At 44.0% G+C, this 24,940-nt stretch overlaps 1 protein-coding gene across 1 annotated transcript in view; it reads left to right on the top strand.

Annotated features, from left to right (window-relative positions):
• The window catches only part of COL4A5 (collagen type IV alpha 5 chain), a 448,329-nt gene that overhangs the window by 316,021 nt on the left and 107,368 nt on the right, over positions 1–24,940 (top strand). Inside the window, exons 37-41 of the mRNA XM_086918465.1 lie at positions 848–974; positions 17,961–18,041; positions 19,818–19,916; positions 20,064–20,114; positions 20,194–20,379. Coding sequence (XP_086774591.1) covers positions 848–974; positions 17,961–18,041; positions 19,818–19,916; positions 20,064–20,114; positions 20,194–20,379 — 544 coding nt within the window. The remainder of the gene's footprint in view (positions 1–847; positions 975–17,960; positions 18,042–19,817; positions 19,917–20,063; positions 20,115–20,193; positions 20,380–24,940) is intronic.

The following is a 24,940-nucleotide window of genomic DNA, read 5'->3' as shown; positions in this document are numbered from 1 at the left end:
GAGGGTTATGAGGGTTGTGGCGCACTGCCAGCACAGGGCTCGTCAAAGTTCCCTCCTATCTTCTGCAACATCACTTTTTTCCCCACCCTTAGCCCTAAAAACTGTCCCCCACTCCACAAAACTACCCTTGCCCCTTCCTGAGTCCATAAACCTACCTCGACCCCCACAAGGCCAAGCCTAAGCTTCACTTACATCACTGTGTCCTCTCCCGATTCCTGATAGTCCTTCCTCTTCCTGTCTTCCCCTTCCTGTGCCTCTGCTCCGCAACTAGACAGTGCATTGCCTTAACCATGCCTGGTTAAGGCAAATATGGTACGGCTTGCGGTGATACAGCACGCGTGGCTCAGACCACGTTGTTAAGGCCGATTCCCGTTTGGATGCCGTAATATGACAAATCCTTGTTGGTGACACCTGCAATTAATATTAAGAAGCTAGAGTTTGTACAGCCATTTAACGAACAGCAGACAAACGTGACATCACGCTTAGTAGAATGGAAAAAAACCTGTGTGGATTGTTTCTCATCATAGATTGTCTGAAGTATGGAGTAGCCTTGCGTTAGTCTGGACAAATGTAGTTCGATTGATGCGCAGGAAGACATGGCTGGTAAATGTTAATCCATCTACTATGTTGCATTTTCAATACTAGTTTTTGTTGGAGCTCCTGTGCCTATTTGAAATATAAGCAAAATACAATACATACTGATTGGTAAAATGAAAGATTTGTAAATCTCAAAAAATTCAGTTTCTAATATACTGACTGTTTCATGCAATGGATACTGATAGATTATCGGATGCTATCCAGAAAAGAAACACCATTATTAAACCTGATTCTTTTCCGTGCATTTCAGGGTGACCCAGGCCTAAGTGGATTGCCCGGCAGCCCAGGCAGTAAAGGTGCACCTGGAAGTTCAGGTTTACCTGGACTACCAGGCTCTCCAGGTCCAAAGGGTGAACCAGGTCTTTCCGGATTCCCAGGTAATCAACCTGTCAAAAGTGATTCTGTTTTGTTGTTCTTATCACATTATAATCTTTTTATTTCTTTGGTGTGCACCAGTTGTAATGGATACTTCTAACCAAAGATTCTTCACCTTTAGAACATCCTGAGGCACCAGTCTGCATTCGGGAACATATAAACAGCACAGCTCCCTCACCGAATAGTGGTGGCTTGTGCCTCCGCATTGACTCTGTTCCACCCCAGAAGTGACAATGGTGCCACAAATAAGCATCACACCTGCGCATCAAAGTCAGTTCTTATCTTGCTGCACCTTTACACCTTCAAATGCAGATCCAGGGGTTGCTCCCAACTTTTTCCTTGTCACTTGAGAGTTTTTGTGCTCAATTTTATTTTTCCAATGGACAAGGGAATCTACATTGCTTAAGCCTTGTATGGATTGTCGCAGATGTTTGTAACAGACCCCCATGATATGTGCCTCTGGCATTTGGGTTTGGTGCATGACTCTTTAAGACCTGTGAGGTGTGCCCCTATATATCCGAAGGTGATTCGGTAATGTGAATCTCAGCTGTATGCCACAGAACATTGAAAGATGTCACAGAAGTCCTCCTCCCATTCAAATTCGACTATGCTGACCTGTTCTCACTCACTGGGCCATTTCGCATTGCAGTTCAAATTTTCCAGTTAGTCAAAGTCGAAGCAGAAGTACAAGAAGGCTAAACAAGATTGGTTCCAGTCCCACCACTCTCAGCCTAAGGAGTTGGTAGGACATCAGGGTGCCTCTCTGTCTTGTTTGGGGTGCTCTCATCCACACCTGGGAGCAAATGCCACAGTTGTATTTGCACCCTGATTTTCTGTGGCAATCTGTGACATTGTAATAGGGTTGTAAAGAGGCACTGTTTGTGTTTTTAGCACGGTTCGGCCTTCCTCTGGTTTGCCTTTCAGTCTCAAGAATCCAGAGGCCTCCAGTTGGGTGACCACTTACAGATCTACTTTCTAAACCACATGTGCTTCCTAAACCTGTTTCAGGTTCTGCTCCAACGCTTGTGCTGACTTCCATTTTGGAACCAAACACTGGTCCCTTTGACATTAAAGCCAGAATTAGAGGACAGCCCTGCCCAAATAGTCCTTTGCAATTCCGAAAGACACTTGTCTCGACTTCGACTAAGGTCATGTCCCAAAGTTTACTGATGCACCCAGTCCCATCCCAATCTAATTCTGAGAGGGCCATAACTTTGCCTCGAAGCCAAACCCAGTGCTCCAACACTTTTTTGGTCCAGACTCTAATCGTAGTCAACAAGCCTTTGGAGATGGCAATGGAGATGAGGTGGATTATTTTCCTACACACTGTGAGGAAGAAAAGTATTAATGGATTTGCAGGAGGCCAGTGGGTTGGACTTTTTCCTGGACATTCCTTAAGGGCACCTGGTCTAAGCCTTTTTCTGCTCTGCCTGTGCACAGGTAAGGTGCCAGGTGCCACTGTCAGGTGCAAGGCGACCCTGACTTCTTTACATAGCACCCTACACCAGAATGTTTAGTAGTTCAGGCTTCCATCAGAAGCTGAACCCCAATTTATTCCCTATGACTCTCTCAGATAAAGATTGGAAATTAATGAGACATCCAGGAATCAGATAGTTTCCTTAGCCAGCCTTGCCCTCCAGTCAGTCATTCCCAGCTGTTTGCTGTAGAGATATTTCCATGCTTTATGGCACATGGTTGGTGATATCTTGCCAGCAGTCCCAGAGGAATTTTTTTTGGTCAACCCAGCTCAAGCCGGTCGGAACGTGCCTATTTGACAATACCTTTTGCATTCTCTGTAAGTCCCTAGTAAATGGTACCCCTAGCACCTAGGGCATGAGGTACTAAAGATGGGTCTCACAGGGTTGCGGCTCAAATTGTGTCACCCTAAGAGACCCCCTCACCAAACACATGCAAGACTGCCATTGCAGGATGCGTGTTTTGGTGCAGACGAAAGTGAAAACATGACATGACACACATCCCTGTGTGCCATGTCCCCTAACACTCCATATAGTATTTGTGAGTCACCCCTACAACAGGCCTTGCAGCCCTAAGGCAGGGTGCTTAATATTACATATATGGACATAACTGCATGAACAGATGCCCCTGTTCTGTCTAGTTCAATTACTAGACAGCACAAGTGAACTGGGAAGTCATCTTAAGAATATGTACTGGGCACTGGTCATTATGAAATTCCTCAGCAACATGATGGCTTCACTGAAATACATGGTGTTTGATATCAAATACCATGTCTTAATGATTCTATACTGATGCCAGTAGTGAATTTATTAAAATATGCACCCAGAGGACACCTTAGCAGTGCCCCCTGAAAACCTACCAGCCTCTTAGTGTGCGGGCTTACTGGTATCTTCCAGCCTGCCACCAAAGATGAGTTTCTGACCGCCTGGAGGTGAGAGCCCGCTCTCTCGGAGGTCAGAAACAATGCATTGTCTGGCAGGAGTGTTTATAACTCCTCCAGCAGGATGGCTAGTGAATCTGAATACCTAGGCCAGGGACTTCAAAGCCTTTGATATGGGTCTCTGGTGCGTGTAGTGACCCCAAGAGTAAGCAGCCCATTGGCTACTACCCTTCACTCCCCTTAAAGTCTGTAAATTTAGTCTTTAAACAGGCCCCCTGACACCAGGAACTCTGATTCAGCTGACAAAAGAAGAAGGACAAAGAAGAGCTGAAGAAGCGAGAACTGTTGACAGCCAGTGGACTTTGGCGCCAACCCCTACCTGCCTGAGCCTGTCTCAACAATTGCGACAACCTGACTCGTCCTGCAGGTGTGCATCCTCCAAAAGCCGGGCCACCAGCACTTTACCAGGCTGTCAGCATATCTCTTTAGGTGGATGAGCCACGTACCTGCAACCTGCAAGCACTGACTGCAGAACCGAGAGCGCATTCGACGCACGGGACCTGTCGACCAAAACCCTCTGCGCCCGAGCTCTCCGGCCCGGGTCCACGAACACCAACTTTACTCCGCTGCCCCCAAGACACTCACAAACTGAGCCCCCGTTGGGATCTCCTGGACTTGGCCCCAAGTTCCCCTCAGCAGCCTGTTTCTAGGTGGACCCCTTCTTTTCCTACGGTGTAGCGCTCAAGACTACCATTCCGTCCAGCCCCTCTGAATCCGGACACTCCAGGGCAGGTAAACCCGAACTGCTGGTGGATCTTGTGAACTTGACTCCCTAGCACCTTAAGTCCTTGAGAGTATCCTTGAAATGTGATTCAAATACCTGTATGCAGTATATGTTTATCTCCCCATGGGAAAGCATTACCACGTTCGAGGCATATGGGCTGCAGACCACACACTATTGCATTAGATCACCATCTGGTGCTGGACCCGGATGATTACACTTTGTTGTTGTCTTGGAAGAGTCTTTGTCTGTTGGATGACTCCTTCCTTGGATTTTAGTGTGCATGGGCGTCGACTCCATCTTCAGATTGTTTTTTTCCGCCATCGGGCTCGGATGCGTTCATTGTTCGTCCCGTTACCGATCTCTTTCGAATTCATAAAGAATCATAATACCATCGGCATCGTCTTCGACAGTGATTCCAGTTACCCGCATCGAAGAAAGGCTTCAATTCTCGGTTCCAGCGTTCGTCGGGCCGTCGGGCCCAACTGCGCCATTGGGCCTTTGACTCATGGAAAGAACACCCTTCAAGAAGTGCCCTCGGTGTGGACACAAATTCCCTCACACCGATCTTCATAAGGTTTGCAATCTGTGCTTATCTCCAGAGCGCTTCGTTCCGGTCCAAGAAAACAATCAGGGACCGTCGAGCTCGAAGAGTAATGGCGCAGTCATCTTCATCGACACCAGACCTCATCATAGACGAGGCTCCGATTGAGGTAGACGCCGAAGAACAGCAGCACGAAGACATCGCTTCCGAAGCAGAGGATTCAGCTTCTGGAGACGAGGATCAATCCGAAGATGACGATCTTCCAGCTGGTCAACAGGTCGTGAGTACAAGCGTCGACCCTGTTCACCCCACCATACCGGGACAGGCTTCGGTTCCACCTCCACCTTCGGGTCCAGGTGCACACCGACCAAAACCTTCCGACGCCCTGCCCTCTGGCTCGGCAGCGAAGAATATAAAAAAGCCTCCAGTCGACTCGGGCTCGAGTCAGTCTGTCGGTCCCGAAAAGCAGAAGGTCCTTAAGCCAAAATTAACGCCGGCACCGAAGCATCCATCGGTACCGAAAGCGGTCGAGCCAAAAGCAAGCTCAGCACCGAAAGAGGTTCCCAAAGCTACCAAATTGAAGACCACCCCGGTTCCAAAAAAAGTGGACCCGAATACTACACCGGTACCGAAACATACTTCGGCTCGGAAGGCAGATGAGTCCAAACGTACTCCTGGAACAAAACACTTGGATCCAAAGAACACGGATCCTAAGAAAAAACAGGATAACAAATCTTAGGAACCGAAACCAAAGCCTGATGCAAAGACAATAGACACTGTAAAACATAAGCATTTCGGGCCCAAACAAGATAAATCGGCGCCGAAAAAGGTTTTACCAGTAGAAGAGCTTTTCCTACCTGACCCAAAGCAAAAGACTCTTCATATTAATCCAAAGACTGGACATGTCACTACAGTGCCTCAAAAGAGGAAGATGGACTATCCTAAACAAACACCAGTTCCTCTAAAAAAGCATGCTCAAACTTCCCCCATAAGGATTCCTTCACCAGAAGTAGAAATACCAATAAATATTTCTCCTGTACATTCACCATCTAGTACACATATTCTTATACCACAAGATGAGGATGATGGGGACAGTTACTCACAGGAGGTAAAAAGTGAACATCACATAGACGACATTGATGGCCCAGATGATATTCCTGGGCCATCAGGTGACCCTTGAGATGATTATAATGCACCAGGTGCACCAGCTATGCTACAAGACGATGTATACCCATCTAGACCATCGCCCCCAGATGACACTATTGGGTTTACGCAGCTCATTCATAGAGCAGCCACTTTCCATGGAGTAGACTTGCACACTGATCCAGTGGAAGATGACTTCCTCATGGACACACTATTGTCATCACATAAGACCACAACTACACTACCAATACTTAGTGGAGTGGTAAAACATGCACCCGAAATATTTAAAGACCCCGTCAGAGCCAGGGTAATTAACCCCAGACTGGAAAAAAGTACAAAGTGGCTCCAACTGATCCAGCATATATTAAAGGACAGTTGCCATTGGACTCATTAGTGGTGTCAAATGCGAGGAAAAGAGCTAACTCGCAGACAACAGGGGATGCTCCACCACCTGACAAAGAGTCTAAGCTTTTAGATGCTTCAGGAAATCGCACCATTTCACAAGCAGCCAATGTCTGGAGGATTGCTAACACTCACGCTTTGTTAGCAAGATATGACAGAGCCCATTATGATGAGTTAGAGTCACTCATGCAACACCTGCCAGAACAATACAAGACCAGGGCTTCTGACCTAATACAGGAAGGCAAGGTTATTACAAATACCTCCATAGGTTGTGCACTAGACACTGCAGACACAGCCTCTAGAGCAATAAGCACAAGGGTACTGTTGCGTAGACATGCATGGCTAACGCATCTCTGGGTTCAAACCAGAAGTACAAGCCATTATCTTAAACCAAACATTTGACCAGAAACACCTTTTCGGTCCAACAGTCGATAGTGCTCTAGAAAAGATGAAAAAAGATACAGATACGGCAAAATCTATGGGAGCTTTACAAATGCAAGCCCATAGACCTTCCTTTCGTTGCTCCTCATATAGGGGTGCCTCTAGGGGTTTCCAAACTGACAATACCTCCTCTTCTTACAAAGCGCCAAACCAAACCTCGCCCAGTAAGGGATATTATAGAGGAGGTTATAGATGAAACAACAATAAGGGCAGAGGTAGAGGCAACAATAATCACAACGCCTCTACTCCCAAACAGCGACTTCCCTTCCATCCCCCAGACCATTCCACTCCTGTCGGGGGGAGGTTACAACAGTTCCTACCTGTCTGGAACTCCATCACCACAGACAGGTGGGTAAGACAAATAATTCAGTCAGGTTATTGCCTGGAGCTCACTTCCACCCTTCCAACAATACCACCCAGACAGCGTCCCATGTTACAGGAACACCTCATACTGCTAAGACAAGAAGTAGCATCTCTACTGCAAAAGAATGCAATAGAACCAGTCCCAAAACAACATCAAAACACAGGAGTTTATTCTCTGTACTTTCTCATACCCAAAAAGGACGGGTTCCTCAGACCTATTCTAGATCTAAGGCCCCTAAACCTGTACATACAATCAGACCATTTTCATATGGTCACACTACAACAGGTCCTACTGTTGCTAAAGAAAGGCGACTTCCTTGCCACATTGGATCTCAAGGACGCCTAGTTCCACATTCCAATGCGCACAGGAAGTACCTATGGTTCATACTAGAAGGTCAACACTACCAATTCAAAGTACTTCCTTTCAGAGTAACTACAGCACCTCAAGTGTTCACAAAGTGTCTAGCAGTAGTAGCAGCACACTTAAGAAGGTACAACATTCATGTCTTCCCATATCTGGACGACTGGTTAATAAAATCCAAGTCATACAACCAATGTGTGCAGCACACGCATCAAACGATTTGCCTGCTACACAAATTAGGATTCACAATAAATCAAAAGAAGTCACATCTCCAACCATCCCCGTCTCAGCAGTATCTAGGTGCTACAATAGATAACTCCAAAGTAATAACGTACCCCAACCCAACAAGAATACAAAGTATGCATGATCTCATCAAAAGGTTCCAGCCACAACACTTACTACCAGCTCAAGTGTTCTTGAAATTAATAGGAAAGATGGCATCTTGCATGTTCATAGTACCATACGCAAGACTACAAATGCGCCCCATACAAGAGTGCTTGGCAAGTCAGTGGAATCAGGCTCAGCAACAAATAACAGATATGTTGGTGGTAGACGACCAGACATATCGCTCTCTGCAATGTTGGAACACCAAAAACCTTTCCAAGGGCCTACCGTTTATTGAACCTGTTCCACAAATAATACTAACCACAGACGCATCTCACACAGGATGGGGAGCGCATTTACAAAGAAACACAGTACAGGGTACATGGACACTGCAACAAAAACTACTCCACATAAATCATCTGGAGTTACTAGAGATTTTTCTAGCTCTGAAATCGTTTCAGCATTACTTATCAAACAAAGCTGTACTAGTTCGGACGGACAATGTGACAGCAATGTACTACATTCAAAAACAAGGAGGAACACACTCCATACAGCTCTCCCGGCTGGCGCAGAGCATATGTAGGTGGGTCATTCCTCAGAACATTTTTCTGTTAGCAGAACATCTACCAGGAGTTCACAATCAAGTTGCAGTTCTGTTAAGTCGTCAGAGACAACAGATACACGAATGGGAACTTCATCATCAAGATCTTCAGCCATTTTTTCAAAAGTGGGGTCAACCAGAGATAGATCTGTTTGCTACACACCACAACTCCAAATGCCCAAGCTTGGCCGTCAGATACCCACACCCATTATCCAAAGGCAATGCGGTATGGATGAACTGGTCAAACAAATGTATGTATGCTTTTCCACCTCTCCCACTAATTCCATTAGTGGTACGCCAGCTACAGCAGCATTCTCTCACATTGGTTCTCATAGCACCAACGTGGGCGAGACAACCCTGGTACACCACGCTACTAGAGCTCTCAGTAGTACCACATCACAAACTAAAACTCTCCCCAAATCTACTGACACAGAACCATGGAGAGATTATGCATCCAGACCCAATGCAGCTCAATCTAGCGATTTGGCTCTTGAGGTCTTAGAATGTGGATATTTAAATTTACCACCTGATTGCACGAATATCATAAAAGAAGCAATACGTCCTACCACTAGAGCATGTTACGCAGCAAAGTGGAAAAGGTTTGTTGTGTATTGTACAAATAACAACCTCAACCCTTTAGATGTTTCTAAACAAAACATCATATGCTACCTGTTACATCTGCAAAGATCTAACTTAGCGTACTCCTCAATCAGGTTACATCTTGCTGCTATTGCAGCATATCTTCAAAACAGACAACATTTGTCATTGTTTAGAGTACCTGCATCAAAGCGTTTATGGAAGGACTCAAAAGAATAATTCCTCCCAGAATACCACACTCTCCAGTATGTAATTTAAATATTGTTCTCACCAGACTTATGTGTCCTGCTTTGAACCATTACATAAGTGTCAATTACAGTTCCTTACATGGAAAGTTGCTTTTTTAGTAGCTGTTACCTCACTTAGAAGAGTGAGTGAGATCCAGGCATTAAGAATTAAAGATCCATTTATACAAGTTCATCACAATAAAGTGGTTCTTAAGACAAATCCAAAGTTTCTGCCATTTCACCGTTCCAGCTCAACCAATCTATTGAGTTGCCAGTATTCTTTCCCCAACCACAAATGGTTGCTAAAAGAGCTCTACATACATTAGATGTAAAAAGAGCACTTCTCTACTACATTGATAGGACAAAACCGTTTCGTAAAAGTAAACAGCCGTTTGTGTCCTTTTCTCCTCCACATAAAGGCAATCCTATTTCAAAATCAGGCATTGCAAGATGGATTGTTAAGTGCATTCAAATTTGTTACCAAAAAGCAAAACACACTCTATCCATTCCCTCTAGAGCTCATTCTACCCGTAAGTTAGGGGCATCTATGGCATTCCTAGGAAATATACCATTAGATGACATCTGTAAAGCAGCTACATGGTCTACTCCGCACACATTTATAAACCACTACTGTGTAGATGTGCAGGCAAATCAACAAGCAAGTGTGGGCCATGCTGTACTCAAAACATTATTTCAAACTACTGCAACAGATGCGGGTGGTCACCGCTAAGGGAGAAACTGCTGTGCAATCTATGCAATAGAGTGTGGACTGCAGCCCATGTGCCTCGAACGGAAAATGCTACTTACCAGTATGCATCTGTTCTTGGCATGTAGGACTGCAGAACCACACACGCCCTCCCGCTTCCCCAGCTACCTGTGTCTGTTCCAGTATTATCTTATTTAGATACACAACACATGGTCATCTTTATCTGTATTCCTACAACTCCATCATTTGCCCAATGGCGAAAACAATCTGAAGATGAAGTCGATGCCCATGCGCACTACAATCCAAGGTAGGAGTCATCCAACAGACAAAGACTCTTCCAAGACAACAACAAAGTGTAATCATCTGGGCCCACCACCAGATGGTGATCTAAAGTGTGTGGTTCTGCAGCCCTACATGCCAAGAAAAGATGCATACTGGTAAGTAGCATTTTCCTTTTGCTTATTTATTTATTTATTTATTCAGACTTTTATATAGAGCGAACAAGATCTTTGCAGATATCAGAGCGCTTCACAGAGACAGGGGGTCAGGGCAACAGGAGGGTGACTAAACATAATATTGGGTACAGTATAGTATTCAATAGCATGATCGGATAGCAGTCATGTGCTGATAAAATAACAATAAACAGTCAAGTAAACGATAATATAAGACGGTGTAGAGTCTTTGGTCCAACTACAATAGAGATCAGGAGAGCTAGGCTATAAGGATGGCTTATACCACTTTCTAAGAGTTACAGAGAGACAAGTGGTAGGGACATCAAGTTTCAGCAAACTAACGTGTACAATATAGTAATAGGTAGTGAGTGAGTAGTATAAAAGGCTCGCAATCAAGTAAGAATATGATATCATTAGACATTAGACAGTGGGGTAGCCAGTGATACAAAAGCGTTGCAAAGTCTCTGATCCAACAACAATAAAGTTCAGGTGAACTTGAACATAAGGATGGCTTTCACCTCTTTCTTGAAGAAGGCAGTGGAGGAGATAAGCCTGGTTTCAGGAGGGAGTGCATTCCAGATCCTGGGTGCCATTCCTGAGAAGGAGCGTTTGTAAGTTTTTTCCTTCCGGAATCTGCGAGGTTTCAGGAGTAGATTTTTTGTACTTCTATTGGATCTCGACCCTCCTGATATAGTCAACTTTTGAGTGAGGTAGTTGGGTGCCTTGTGGTGTACGGCCGAGTGTGTCATAACAGCAATTTTCAGCTGTATTCTGGCTTCAAAGGGCATCCATTTCAGGGATTTCAAATCAGGGGATATATGAGAGTGTTTTCTTGAGCCAGTAATGAGTCTCGCAGCAGCGTTCAAGGAGGCTCTTAGGGGTGCAGTTGTTGCTAGAGGGAGTCCGCTGAGGGCCACAATTCCATAGTCTATGCGGGGGATGACTAGGGCTTGTACAGCAGTTTGGAAGTCTTTGACTGGGAGGAAGGGTTTAAGTTTCCTTAATGTGTTGATTTGGAAATTAGCTCCTTTCGTTGCTTTGCTAATGTGCTGTTGCATGTTGAGCTTTGCGTCAAATGTGATGCCTAAGGATTTCGCAGAATCCACGATGGCGGGTCGGACATTGAGTGCTGTTAGGTGATTGAGCCAGATTTGGGTGGTGGTAATTTTCGCAGGGGGTGATATCAGGAGGAACTCAGTTTTCAGAGCATTTAGTTTAAGGTGATTATCGGCCAACCATGATTGGGTGTTTCTAAGAGTGTAGTTCAGGAGTTTGATATCTTCCGGGGATTGTACCTTTAGGTAAAGTTGAGTGTCATCGGCATACATATGGAAGTGTACATTGGATGCTTGGAGCAAGGTGGCAAGTGGTTCCATGATGAGGTTGAACAGTGTGGGTGAAAGGGAGGATCCTTGTGGAACGCCTAAGTCTACTGGCACCGGTGAGGACAGCACATTGTTGATCTTGAACTTCTGAGACCGGTTATGTAGGAAGGAGGTGAACCATTTGAGAACAGTCTCGGATAAACCCATTCTAGTGTTTAGCAGCTCCGGTAGGTTCTCATGTTGGACCGTGTCAAATGCTGATGAGAGGTCAAAAAGGATGAGGAGGCATGAATCATTGCGATCAAGAATTTGGAGGGCGTCATCAATTATGTGTGTCATGGCCGTTTCCGTGCTGTGTTTCGCTCGGAAGCCTGATTGATGAGGGTTGAGGAGGTCGAACTGGTCAATGTGTTTTGTTAGTTGGAGTTGTACACATTTTTCCAGCAGTTTGGCCAAGGTGGGGATATTGGTGATAGGGCGGTAATTGTTTAGGTCAGACGGGTCAGCTGTAGGTTTCTTGAGTATGGGCGAGACTTGCCCCACCTTGAGGGAGTCAGGGATGAGACCTTGTTGAAGGGAACTGTTGATGATTTTGGTCCAGAGTGGGAGGAGCATGGGGGTGAAGTCTTTTACAGCATTGCCCGGTAGGGGGTCTATGAGGTGATTAGAGGGCTTCAAGGTGCCGAGCAGTTTGTGTATTGCTTCTTCAGAGTAGGTGTCGAAGGACGTCCATGATGCGCTATGTTTAGGTTGAGTGTTAGGCATTCTGATGTGGCTAGGGTATCGGCTTACATCATTGAGGAGGTCAATTCTTATGTTGTCGGTCTTTAGCTTAAAGAAAGCAGAAAAGTCTTCACTGTGTGGGATATCGCTTGTTGTGTTGTTTGATTGTAAGGGTTGCGTCTTGGTTTGAGTTTTGACTAGTTCGAACAATTTTCTTGCTCGGTTTTTCGCTTGGTCAAGCTGGAGGCTAAAGAAGTCAGCGTTCGCACGCTTGATTTTCCTAAAGTAGGTATTTCTCTTGTTCTTAAGCGTTTTGCGATGCAGTGATGAGGGGTCAGCTCTCCAAGTGCGCTCTGCCAATCGCATAACACGCCTGTCTTCATTGAGTCTGCCGTCATACCATGGGTTCGAGTTCTTGGTGGAGACTCTCTTTAGTTGCAGTGGGGCGGCTTCGTTGATTATTGAGTTCATAGAGTCGAGGTAGAAGTCGGTCAGTGATTGAACATCAGAGGCGCCAGCAGGGGGAAGGAGGAGACTGTAGGTGTGGGGAGGTAGGGAGTTGGGGTTAAGATTCTTCATGTCCCTTTTCCAGATCTTGGATTTGGTGTGTTGAGCCGGGGTAGGTTTGACTTTTTCATTGATAAAGAAGGTGATAATGTGGTGGTCTGACCAATCACAAGGTTGGATTGCCCCCAGTTGGGTAGAGTCCTCTTTGGCGATGATCAGATCGAGTATCGAGCCTTTATCGTGTGTTGGGCTGTTGCATATTTGGGTGAGGTCAAGCACATTAAGGAAAGTTTTGAGACTATTCACCACTGCGTCTTTCTGGTCGTTCCAGTGGAGATTAAAGTCACCCAGGTAGATTTGAGTGATCTGCCGACCAGCATTGGATGTGATCGTGTCCATGAGTTGTTGGGTGAAGATGAGGTTGTCCCCAGGCGGGTGATAGATGAGATGTAAGGCACATACTGGTTTGCCCTCGCTGGAGATATCGAGGCTGAAGAGTTCACAGGAAGTGAGGGAGGGGGAGGTGACTTTGGTAACGGAGAGGTTGCTCCTGAAAATGCATGCGATTCCCCCGCCCGTTTTGCCGGTCCTGTCGAGTTTAATGATATGGTAATTGGGGGGAACTAGTATGTCCATAAACGGCGTAGAGGCTTCAGTTAGCCACGTTTCAGTCAAAATGGTTAGGTCAAGATCCATTGATGTGACGAGATCTGCAATGTCGGAGGAATGTCTCTGGGCCGATCTGCAGTTGAGTAGGATGCATTTGAGTCTGGGGGTAAGAAGGGTGGTCGAGTGTTCTAGAGATAGGGGGACTTTTCTGAGGTTGTTGGGGACAGAGCTTCTGTTGCTTAGAGTTGGGTGCCTAAGGGGATTTGTGAGAATTGTGGGTATGGGGAGGTGTGTGGAGGTTATGTGTTTAACCGGACCTGGGCCAAAAGAGCGAAGGAGGGTGCATAAGTCGTGGTCCGACAGGGAGTTAAGGGCATGCCGGGCGCGGTGGGTGTTGTTGCGGGCGGGGATAGTGGGCCAACGCGGAGAGAGTTGAATGCGATGGCCTGTGGGGAGAGTGTGGCGTTTGTTGGATACGGAGGTGGTCGTTGTAGGTCGGGGTTGTCTGGGGAGTGTGTAAAGAAGTTCTTTGATGGTGTGGAGCTCGTCTTTGACTTGTAGGAGGGTGGATAAAATCAAGTCCAGAGATGGATTGGGGCTAGTGTTTGTGATGAGCGAGTGGTTGAGTGGGTGGCTGGGGAGCGAATTTGGGGCAGAGGGGTGGGATATGCTTGCGTTAGTGGAGGACTCTGCGGTAGAAGTGGGTGGGGTGGTATTCGATGGGTGAGAGAATTTATGGTCGAGGGGTGTGGGTGAAGTAGGGGGAGGGTGGGAGGTAAAGGTGGGGTCGTCATCAATGGGAAGCGGCGCCGGTGAGTTGAGGGGTGAGTGAAGGCTGAAGACAATAGGGGTGACAAGAAGGTAGTGGGGGCTGAGTATGGGGGGTGGATAGAGGGGGGGGTGTTAATGTATGGGAGAGGCGTGTTCTGAGGGACTAGTTGGGAGTGTGGGGGAGCGTGGAGTGAGAGTGGGGGGGGGAGATAGAGTGGGAAAAAGATCTGCCGCGGGGGGGGGGGAGATATGCTCCGGGCGGAGGTGGGTTCAGCGAGACTCGTAGGAGGTGTGAGGTGGGGGGAAGAGGGGGTGGGGGTATGAGGGATGTATGAGGGGGAATGATCTTCGTCAGTGAATGAGGGGTGTGGGGGGGTTAAGTCGGGTGTGTGACTATCTATAGCACTGGGGGGATGGGAGAGGTGTGTGTCATTCCGCTGTTGCGATGGGCAAGGTAGGGTATATTGAGGATTGGAGTTGGGGAGTGTTACGCAGCTTGATGTGTGCGGAGTGGAGGTCCGCCGTTTGGCGATGTGTTCTAAGAAGGTAGGGAATAGGTTGTCGAGTCGGTCAAGGTTCCTATCAGTGGCTTGGAGTAGAATGGTCCCATTGTTGTAGATGGTGATGGTGGCTCTGCCTGGGAAAACTTGGGATGGTGTGATAGAAAGCGTTAGGCCATGAGCGGATTTTCTGGTGGTGTGGATAGTGAGAATGGAGAGGAACGTTTTCCTCCATTGTGCTCTACGCAGGGTGTAGAAGATGATATCGTTGTTCGTGGCTCCGTTGATCAGTGAAAAATAGGTGTCCACACACGGGGGTTTCAGGGTGTGCCTTCAGGAAGTTGTGTTCGTAGCGTTTGGCGTTTTTTTTGGGGAGCTCGGGTGGGTAGATGATTTTGTAGGTGTGCTCGCCCATGCGTTCCATGGTGGAAGAGGCGTAGGTAGAAGAGGGTGGGAGTACGTGGGTGAGTTTGTGCGGTTGCAGGGCTGTAAGTTTTAAAATGACAAAATAATGTAGTAATACTATCACAAAACGTGCTGCCTATTGGCACATTATGTGCCTTTTCTTGCAGTATAATTTACTCAACCATGAATCATAATTTTACCATTCTATGCCGCATAATTCCAGTGGCCCTGTGTATACTCTATCTAACTGCCTATTCCACACAGTCTTCCCTCTGCCTGGTTCGGTGGAATGGTCTTTTTTTCAATCTAAAATGTGCCAAATCAGAGATCTGCACACTCGTACCTCTGATTACTGTTGGGCTTCAATTGTTAGAGCGGACAGAGTCAAGAAAGAAACTGAAGTCAAAGTGCAGGGGTGCCTCTTATATGAAGCTCTATTGTCTCTTATGGGGTAGATGGCAGTCGGCACTGAACCTCATGTCACCACCACTGAATGGGGGCAATGCTGTTTAAATGTTCTAGATCCAGTCTGGCGCCCATAAATATTCTAAAGATGAGCAATCTGCAGTGAGATATGTCTGGTACTGCCCATTGTGTTCATACACCAAAAATAGTGGCTTTTATCAGGTCACCCGAGATCTGAGGAGGAAAACCACTTCAGGCCTGACACAATAATATCTGTGCATTCATACAAATGATAAGATGGCCCTGAGGCTGATGGTTTTAGAAGCACTAGGCTATCAAGAAGCACCAGCAGACCCACAAGAACATCCATGACATCACTCTCAGAAGTTTTTTTCCTGGGTTCCTAAGTGAATGATTGAAGCCTCATTAACAAATAAATCTTTAATCTCATCAGTTTGGCAACAAGATCTTCAATTAGTACATGGCTTAGTGTAGTGGGGCTGTTCATTTTTAAGAATCTCTGTTGTTGATGCACTATGTTGGAAACACTGATGTTTTTCAAGCTTGTAAAAGTAGCCACCCAATACCTGGGAGTCCATTTACATGCCTTCCAACATTTAAAAGGTTCTAATTTATCATATGTAGAAGTAGAAATTGTTTGAAAATTAAGGGCTACTTTGTGGTGGTTGTAAGAAAGTTCCCCTTTTTTTTGCATGGTCATCCCACCTTTTTTGCCAAACTGCTAATGTACTTTGTCTGAGTGTGCACTGGGTTCTTGCCAAACAGGTTCCCAGGGCCTATGTTCTTTCCCTAAACAGCATTGAGACAAAACCCAATTGGTACTCTTTGGCCACATGTCAGTACCTTGTAAATGGTACCACAGGTACCAAGGGCACTGTGGCCAGGGAAGGCCTCTAAGGGCTGCATCACTTATTGTGCCACCCTTAGATGCCCTGTACCTTTACACACACACTGCCATTTTAGGCTGCCTGTTTTGGTGCAGGACAAAGTGAAGAGTCGACAGCCCACTGCCCTGGCATAGGTCAGCCAGCCCTCTAGATGGCACAAGTTGTACTTATCTGATGTGCTGTGCTTTGTGCTTTTTGGGGGGGCACTGCAAGGTTTTGCTATTGGTAGGAGCAGGCATTAAAATAACAAGTTACTTACCATTGGTTGTGATCTTTCTGATGGATACTTTATCAACCTGCAGTTTCCTCACTAATCCCACCAGCCTTCCTGTTCTGAAGGGTCCACATAAGGTCCATAGTTCGTTTTTATAATCTTGTTCTGTCAATCTCAACAGCCTTGTCTCTTGAGGATGTGGAAAAAAAACAGATGAGTAACTAACACCAATGTGCCGGGTTGGCATCTTAAGTGACTCAATGGTGTCATGTCCAGGGTCATTTCAGGAGCCGAGACGGAGTTGTGGCTCTCTCCTGTTAGTGCAGGAGAGCTATTGTCATGTTTCCAGATCCAGTCTGGTGCCCGGAGGGATTTAAGAACTGAGGAATCTGCAGGTAAATGGAGTATCCACTAGAAAAATCATTATTGAAGGTAAGTAACAGAAGGTTCTGATGTGTGAAGCAAAGGGAGCATGTAGGTATTGCTGAGAATAGGGAACAGAGAGCAACCTTATAAATAGCATCTGCAGCTTTGACATGGCTGGGTGCAGAGTTGGTGGAAGGGCTCACTGTTTGTGACCTGTCCAGGGAGGAGGAGAGGAACAAAGAAAACTGACTCCAGCAGTCGGGCAATGAGGATTGATTCGTCAACAGTATTGAATGATGCAAAGAATTTTAAAATAACTAAAGCATGAATCCAGTTGTTGGCAGATAGCATGTGAATATCTTTGAGCATGGAAAGGAGGATGAAATTGTTACGGCATGTTGTATAGAATCCAACTTCATTGTCTTAAAGTAGGTTGTGGGATCTTTTGAAAAAGTTGAAAACATCACTTATATTCAGGTTAATCCATTGATGTGTCTTCAGCTTGCGTCAATATTCCAACTTACTTGTGGGCTTGTGCTCTCCGATGCCAAATACAACAACATTTGTGCTCATTTGTTTTGAAATTCAATATACTGGGCACCTGTTGTTCACAAATTCATAAATATTTAATTATTTTAAGTTGCTGAAAATTGAGATGCAAAGTGGAAACATGGAATTCAGTTTAAAGGTCAGACTTTATATCGATAAGATACTGGGTAAATAGTAGAAGGCACTTGAGAAGTCTCATTATGGTGCTGTGAACTGTTACCAACTAAGCAAATTTGTGTAATCCTTAGCTTGTTGCCCAGAGTAGATCATTTATGTATAAATGAATTCATGTTTCCCTGCCAAATGCCTGATTAGTGCATCAATATTTTGAATTTTGTTGTCTTCGATTCTATGTTGATTTGTATTCTACTGTTATGGATTTACTTACATTCATTTCATTTTCAAAAGGTTCACCTGGCATTCCAGGATCGAAAGGTCTTGATGGATTACCCGGAGGCCCAGGAGGACCTGGCGCACCAGGTCCCAAAGGTAATGACAGTGGTCTTCAATCTTTTCTGTAATAAGAGCTACTCATGTTCAATAAAAATCACCCGAAGCTACTAATATTATAAGTGTTGTAATAGTGACCACATCAAACAAGATAACATTAGCGGCCACTATATTTAATATTACTAGAAGAAATCACTTCAGTGTATCAGGCAAGGTTGCCAGCAGTAACGTAAGAAAAGGTAATAATATTGGTAATAAGTCTCCTAAACGCCGCATGATTTATCATTCAAATATCAGCTGTAAATATTTGTTCGAGGCATATGGGCTGCAGATGGTACATTATGAATAGATCGCCATCTGGTGTTGGGCTTATTAATACTACATGGGTCTTGAACCAGCTATTAGCTCCAAAGATCCCATTCTCTTTGAAAGTATCATTAGTATTGAGAAACTTAAAACGCTGGGGAAGCCATAAGGCCCGACCATAAATAGTTTGGTTCATTTGGACAAATCAATGCATCAATTCAGTCAACCAAAACCAATTTCTGTAGCCAATGTCATGACACAAGGATCCATTTATCCCCTCACTTATTAGACAGGTCCATACAACCTTTGCATAAACTTTCTAAAATCAAAAGGTGTGGAATTTCACAATTGCGGAGATGACAGAAATATGTCAAACTCAAGAGTGATTACTTTCATGACTCACAGATTTTGATTTACCATTACGAAGCCATTAAACTGTAAAAAAAACAACGCTAGTTAGCACTAAACACAAACAAATTCAAATTATCGGTCACAAAATACAAAACTGCCTTAAAGAAACAACCGATTTGTTGTAAATTGTTTGTGCAAGAAAGTTGTCAATTTATAACTCAAAAGGTTAAAACCTTTGGGATAATATTCAATACTTACTTTGACTTTAACTGGTCATAAGTGTACCAGCAACTCATTTTCTGAATGTAAAGAGGAACCTATCCTATCAAAGGAGCATAGAGCAGTAATAACCAAATACATTTTTAAGTATAGATTCTATTACTGGAGTGCTCTATTTGTAACTCAACTGGATTAACTGAGATTACAAACATTCAAGCATCCACCTAAAGGATGGTGCCAGGAATTTGAAGTGGACACTGAATCTAACCCTACACTGGCTATCTGTGCCCAAGGATATTGAGCTTAAAGAGGGCACATTAGTGCATAGAATATTGTTTTTGTTGGACAGTCATTAGTCTGTCATGTCTTCTGTGTAGATCATGTCAAACAGACAATAGAGGTCACCACATTCTTAGTTAGAAAGTTGCTAGTGGTTTCAATTGAACTTACATAAAGGACAATCCTATTCACAGAGCTAAAGCACTCTTAAGTGGCTACACAAGTTTGGATAACCGAATGCACTATCAGTGATTTAAATATAATCATACAACAACAATTTACCCCTTAGTATTCACAATAGACAATCTTTGACAGACTGCAAATGGGACGTATTGTATTGTGCGCCCTCTCTTTTCAGTTACGCTGCACATAATATTTGACCCGCTAAGACTCCATTTTCCCTTTCAATGCTCATGCAGTAAAATCTAAAGATGAGTCTTTTTTTAGTAAAATTGGGATCAACATTATTGTTTAATAAGATTATTTCCTGAACAGACGTTTAATTTCATTGTTCATTGCCACTACATTAATAATAGCATTATATTTCTCATTCAGGGTTTTCTATCTATGTTTTTAGAAACTACATAAGCACCTTTAATCTTGAATCGTTTTTGAACTAGGTGGCCTTTTGACAGGAGATTTTTTTATTGTTTTTTGCAGGGGAATTCGGCCGTCCTGGTCCAACAGGTCCCCCAGGTGAAAAAGGACAGCCAGGTCAAGATGGCATACCTGGGCCAGCTGGGCAGAAGGGTGATCCAGGTGAGGATTTAATGTTATCCATATTTTTCTTCATTGCTGGAATTGTCATAAAAAGCACAAGTTCCTTCTTTTATGTTAACCTCTTCCAACAAAGTTTTTGGAAGAAGCTCATGAAGCATTCTGACAATGTATTTTATTTGTCAACAGGTCTGCCAGGGTTTGGAACCCCGGGTCTTCCCGGTCCACAAGGAACGCCAGGTAATGTTAATGCAAAATAATTTACTTCTTGCAATACAGTGTAATGCACCTTTATTGAGCGGTTGTCTTTTTCTTCAAGGTCCAAAAGGTGAGCCAGGATTTTCAGGCTCACCAGGAAGTCCTGGATTTCCTGGTTCCAAGGGTGATCAAGGATTCCCAGGACTGCCCGGTCTTCCAGGCGTTCAGGGCCCCCCTGGTCAACCAGGCCCACCCATGGAAGGCCCGAAAGGAAGCATTGGTCAACCAGGATCACCAGGAAGATCAGGTATGACCAGAGAATGCAAGCAAGACAATGTTAATGATGCTATGTTTTTCTGCCACATTATTCCTTATGAACCCCAAACAAAAGTCAGATTTTTCATTGGCCTACATTTTAATAGACACCTTCATATCTTATTTCCATGAGGAATAAGGTATCAGGGTTAAGTGCGAGCTGACATTAAGTTTCTATTACAACCTATGTTTTAGGAATGCCTGGCAGGAAAACGTAATATCTTCTTTTCATTGCTGGTCACATCTCAGCATGATTCACAAAATTATCTAATGAGCACAAAATGGTCTGATTTATGTTTACGCAAAGAATGTTTTCTATTCTATTCACATAACTGATTTTAATCTTCACTTAAAAGAAGTCTTTTCCTGAAGCACAGACTCAATTCCATGTTGGCACTTGGGGTTTTCCGCATCTCAGCGTCACATGCTGCACTAAATGTTATTTCATCTTCAGTAGTCAAGTGGATACCGCACAACCTCTAGTACTCATCTTCTTATGTTTCTAAGTTGTTTCTTTGGTCTCGTAAGCTTTGCAAATGGTACCTTCCTAGTAAATGGAACATCACTGGGCTTCAGTATCAACTGGTAACGAAGAGCTGCCTTTGCAGCTAAAAGCAATAGTAAAAATAACTAAAATGTTATTTAATTCTATTACCTAACTTTCACTTATAAAACTTTCTTTTTTTTTACCAGGTTTCATGAACTTCTTTCCTCAGCTGACATTACTATAGTCAGTTCAGACAGACTCTAAGTCATATTTCTGATTAATAGACACATTCTATTTACTTCCTCACTATTATTGCTTGAGATTCAGCTTTGAAGGTGTGTGGAGGATTCAAACTACTAAGAAAACAGAATCAAATTTTAAATATAATTGAAGTAAAATACTTCATTGTACAGCACCTTATTTATGGCTGAATAGTAAATTGATTGATACTTTGCAGGTTGATACAAACTATGCACTACTTACGTTTAATGTGCAAGAGATAATAAGAAAATACCAGTGATATTCGGCTCAGCAATGTTCTCTCTGTAATGACACATATTTGTTGCATGTTCTATATGTATTGCATAGTTATTATGCGTGTGTTCAGGAGGCGAAACCAAACTATTCTCACAGTTTTGACATTAGCCACTTTCCGCCTGTTTCATTTGGCGTTTATTATAGCTAGCAAACTCACCCACAAACAAAATTATTCCATTTTGCATTTACCTTTCCTATTAATTTATTAAAGCACTTAATTTGGTCTAAATATTTTCACCTTATATCCTCTGTCGAGGTACTGTTCATGTATTATCCTCTGACTTGTGAAGTGCTCATTCTCCATTGCTCTTCCATTTAAAGATTTAAGATTTTTGTCTATCATTCCAGTATGTAACCAATTTACAGACAAGTAGCTGAAAAATCGATAAATTGATTTTTCAAGACTTATATTTTGTGTGTGATGTTGGAGAACCTCTTTTAAAATAATTTCTGGTCGCTGTTGCCTATTCGCATCAGCATTGTTGAGTAGCAGTTTGGTTTCCGCCTATATTTAATTTCAGAAACACTGAGCTAAAACCAAGTCCATTGGTCTTCGCTCAGTGTTGTAGTTTGTGACAATCTCTAACAATTTCCATATTTTTCCCTCCATCTTTGATGACGTTGGACCTTGGTGAACTTTGAATACACCACCCCAGGTCCTGCAGGTTAGCTCTTCATTGATGTATTAGGATGTTTGCATGAACAATAGTGCAGTTTTAATTCAATGCACTCTTTTTCATTGATGTACTAAAATTTGTGTCAGTGGAACATGGGTATGCCAAGTAATTTTGTAGAGTTTTGCTTTGTTTGTGAAGCAAACACCATAGCCCGTAGGAACAAAAATGGTTAGGTGAGACCAAAAACGATGACCAACTCCGCGTGTGTGGGGATAGTATATGTAAATATCACCGCAATACCAGGTTTTGTGGTGATAATTCTGCATTTCGGGAAGCCATATTCTGACACATTACCATAGAAAATCCTTCCTCTCCCTCTCTCTCGCTGTTTGTAGAATGGAGAAGGGATCTGCGTCACATAAAATATGGTGCATGTGTGAAATGAGCACACTTAAGAACTTGAGATGGACTGACTGTCATAATTGACTGTTATAAATTAGCATGTTACGATTGCGTACAATAATGTCGCAGTGCATGGTAGAACTCCTCTTGTTGCATCTATTTGTGGCCTGTCATAAACTGTGCAGCGAAAGTAAAATAGAGGTTGAGAATAATCGTGTCTCAATGTTTAAGATGTTTAACGCTTTTATTTGCATAACGTATATATATATATGTATTCACTGAAAAAACCATAGGTTATAGACCATATATAGTTAGGAATTAGCATTTACAAAACCTTGAAAATTCACTGAAAAAACGATAGGTTATAGACCATATATAGTTAGGAATTAGCATTTACAAAACCTTATTTTACTCACACAAAACCATTGAAATTCGCATATAAGTTAGTTGCACTAACTATATATCGCGCACCCGCAATCCACTGCTGATGATGTCACAAATTACATCATTCATGACATGGTCAGTGACATCACTGATGACATCACTGATGACATCTCAAATGACATCACAACAACAACAACAACAAAACAACATCGTGACGCGTCACGTAAGCGCGACGTATCGCGTTGCCGCGTAATGCGTCTAATGACGCGCCGCGTTAGCGCGATCGGAAGAGCTCCGGAGCGCGACCCGAGGCGCGAAGCGCAGCACCCCGGAAGCGCTGCGGGCGCGGAGTGGGATGCGTCACGTAAGCGGAACAGGTCATGTGACCTGAATATAACACTTTTCATTGGTTTAGAACATTTTTTTTTCCCAAATGATGAAAGCCCCCACCTTTTTTCCTCACTCTGACTTTCATCTTTGTGAGAGGAAGACCTGTTTCTGCTTGTTCAGTCATGGCATCTGTAGTAGCTGCAGCTGGTGGACCCCCACCACCACCACAACCACCTAGGAAGGAAGGACCACCTGCAAAGTTCCTTCCAAACCCAGAGGAAGAGGAAGAAGAAGAGGAAGAGGAGGTAGAGCCGAGGCAGTTCTTGCGTGAAGAGCCCCGGCAATCCCACCGCTTAGACCATTTTAGATGGCAATTTTTTTCTTACCCTCGAGGGCAAAAAAAGGTCAATGCCCGGCTGGTGACATGCCTCATTTCGATGCAGTTCTGTCCCGAGGCACAGACAAAAAGTATAGTTTTGGAAACTATACTATGCACCGCCACATGCAGAGGTGGCATCCAATCAATTATAGCTTTGCTGAGGTGCGTCACCTCCAGGATAACCCACCAATATTATTTTACTGTTTCCCTTGGTTTTCCCCTTGTTACGCTTTCCGGAACGCTACCCGGTGCGCGGACCGGGCGCTAACCGTGCAAAAATTTGAAAAAAAAAGGCAGTTTTTTTTTTACATATATGGGCCTCCTCAGCCACCCTCAGAAAACCTAGGGGGTAAGGATATGTCTCCCGTGCCCCCTTATACCCATTCCCAACATTGTTCATCCTCCATCTTGTGACTAAATTCGTCCGAAACACAAGATGGCGGACTCCCGTTACGCTACTGGTGAGCCACCCGGTTCGCGTACCGGGTAGCGCTTCCACCGCAAAAAAATCGAATTTTTTTTTAAAAAAATTTTTTTGACCCGCGGGGCCCTTTAATAGCCTCCTACATCAATCCTGGGGGTTCAGGAGGGGTCTACCTTGCCCCCTTTCATTCATTTCCCCCTTCGTTTATTTCCACCTCTTGTCTCTCGATCCTACCGAGAGACAAGATGGCGTCCGCTCCGGACTGTTTAGAATTTTGACAGTCACCGGAGAGCCAATCCGCTTCTCCTCGCGAAGTTCCGTTACGCGTCTGGTACGCGAACCGGGGCGCTAACCGGGACGCTGTCACAGATATATATATTTTTTTGAACGTTAATTTCTCAAAATCCACTGGAGCACATATCTTGAGACCTAGCAAAGGCACATCGGGCAAACAGTCTCTACAATTTTGCCAAGTTTCATAGAAATCCATTCAGCCGTTCGAGCTAAAAGTGAGTCCAACCGCCCTATGGAAAACTCAATGTTAAAAACACGTTTTGGGACCCCCCCTTTTTTCTTAGCCCCCCCTTGACGAAACCCCCCCAAACTTTCAGGGGACGCTCAGAAACAAAATGTGCCATTTTCCTGAAAATTCCAGCCAATTCCGTCCATCAACGCCAAAGTTATTCAACATAGAATTTTCAGAAATCCCTATTAAAAAAAATCCTAACTATATATACCTACTGGCGACCGCCAGTAGGTAATATATATATATATATATATATATATATATATATATATATATATATATATATATATATATATATATATATATATATATAATTTCTATGGCAAAATGAAACCCCTCATTTTGTTCCTTTTCAAATGAAATGTATGAAGTGTTACCACTTTATTCCAATCAAGATGACTTCAGGTGTGCCATACTTTTGTCATAAGTAAGACTGTTAGCGTTCTAGTTGTTCTTTAGAACACTCT

Source organism: Lissotriton vulgaris, chromosome 4_1, assembly GCF_964263255.1.
Source record: "Lissotriton vulgaris chromosome 4_1, aLisVul1.2, whole genome shotgun sequence".
NCBI lineage: Eukaryota > Metazoa > Chordata > Amphibia > Caudata > Salamandridae > Lissotriton > Lissotriton vulgaris.
The sequence above is the reverse complement of the archived record's forward strand: the minus strand, read 5'-3'. Positions and strand labels throughout refer to the sequence as shown.